Source organism: Trypanosoma cruzi, genomic scaffold (genome assembly GCF_000209065.1).
Source record: "Trypanosoma cruzi strain CL Brener 1047053516493 genomic scaffold, whole genome shotgun sequence".
In the NCBI taxonomy this organism is placed as follows: Eukaryota; Euglenozoa; class Kinetoplastea; order Trypanosomatida; family Trypanosomatidae; genus Trypanosoma; species Trypanosoma cruzi.
The window spans coordinates 7,759-9,168 of NW_001849065.1; the positions used below are offsets into that span (position 1 = coordinate 7,759).

At 43.9% G+C, this 1,410-nt stretch overlaps 1 protein-coding gene across 1 annotated transcript, besides 1 other annotated feature; it reads left to right on the forward strand.

Moving 5' to 3' along the window:
• On the forward strand, nucleotides 1-968 carry Tc00.1047053412509.10 (retrotransposon hot spot (RHS) protein, putative; the record flags this gene model as incomplete). The annotated part of the gene is made up of 1 exon (XM_797217.1): nucleotides 1-968. A coding segment is annotated over one exon (968 nt), but the record flags the coding sequence as incomplete, so codon positions are not given.
• Nucleotides 1-1,410: a sequence feature (areas not merged during assembly with more than two copies in the genome that could not be assigned to a particular haplotype).

Consider the following 1,410-nt stretch of genomic DNA (forward strand, 5'->3'; position numbering starts at 1 on the left):
ACGAGAGCGATGTGAGGCCAATGTGCATTTGGATGAAGCACAATCGGCAGCTGAGGGAGGAAGAAGCGGACTACTGGAAGAAGGTGAAGGATCGCATGGATAAAGTGGGACCACTTCTTCGCTACATCTTTGATGACAGCGAATACAAATCTCGGCTTGTCTCGTGCGAAAGTAGAGTTAAATCAATGAACCTTTTTGCTACCCACTATTACTCTATTTTGGGGACTAATGAAGTGTGCGATGATAGCCACATCTCTCACAAAGTTGTAAAGGTCGTACGAGTACGAGGAGGAAGCAAATTGGAATTGCCTTACAATGCACTGATGTCTCCTTATCTCGGAAATTTGGTGACATGCAAGTTGGCGGAGTTAATGGCGCCGAATAATTTTATTTTACTCGTATTGGCCATCAGGGACGATCTCTTATCAAAACCCCTTGAAAAGCATTCCGTGTTTACTTTTTTTAGCGGGGCCTTTGTAAGTGCAATAATACCGAAACTCAGGGAGCTGAAACTGCAAGAAGATGCTCCGCCACACCGCTGTGCGCTGGAATCACGTCCACATGAGCGCCCTCTCAAGCCCTGTCTTTTACCGTTACTGGAAAAATTTAAAAAGAAGATTAATATAGGGTCTCGGGTGCTGTACAAACCGGTGGCTCAAAACTTTCCGTTGGTGGACGCCTTTTTCTTCATAGAGTCACCGCAGAAGACGCTGGTTGGGCTGCGGATGGCTACGGCGGGTGGGCACCACACGACAACCAGCACTGTGCGGCAGTTCACTGAGTGCCTGGCGGCATATTTTAATGGTTGGGAGGAGTTATCCCGAGAAATGTCGTGGGAGATGATTTACGTGCAGCACGAAAACAGCAAAAAGATAACGAAATGGCAGAGATGTGGTCCCGTCAATACCGAAAATTTGAGCGACGATGAAAAAGAGATTGTGGCGTTCTGGAACGGAAAGGTACATTAATACCAGTTTATTTTAACATTGTGTTTTGTAAATAAAATCCGAGAAAAGTGAACACAATAATCTTGGGGGAAAAGGGATAGGGAAGAAAGTTGGGGAAATAATTGGGGGACAGAGTGCATTTTGCTTATAGTGAATTTTCACAGGGAGTATTTTAGCGATTCTTAATTTTTTTTTTGTGGCCACCGGGTTTATTCAGAGAGTTTCTTGTGAGAGAGAATCATTATGATCCACGGTGCCACAGCAATAAAATTCCTCTATTTTAGTTTTTTTTTTTTTTAAGGGTTCCTTTGCCATTAGAAGCTTCTGTGAAATATGAATGCCGCAGAATTCCTCTGTGGTTTGGGGATGTTGTGAGAAGAATGCTTGCGAGGATGGCTGGCTGCCCAAATAAATTCATATCTCGTGCAAACGAAGATATCTCTTCACAACTTTTTCCTCTTCT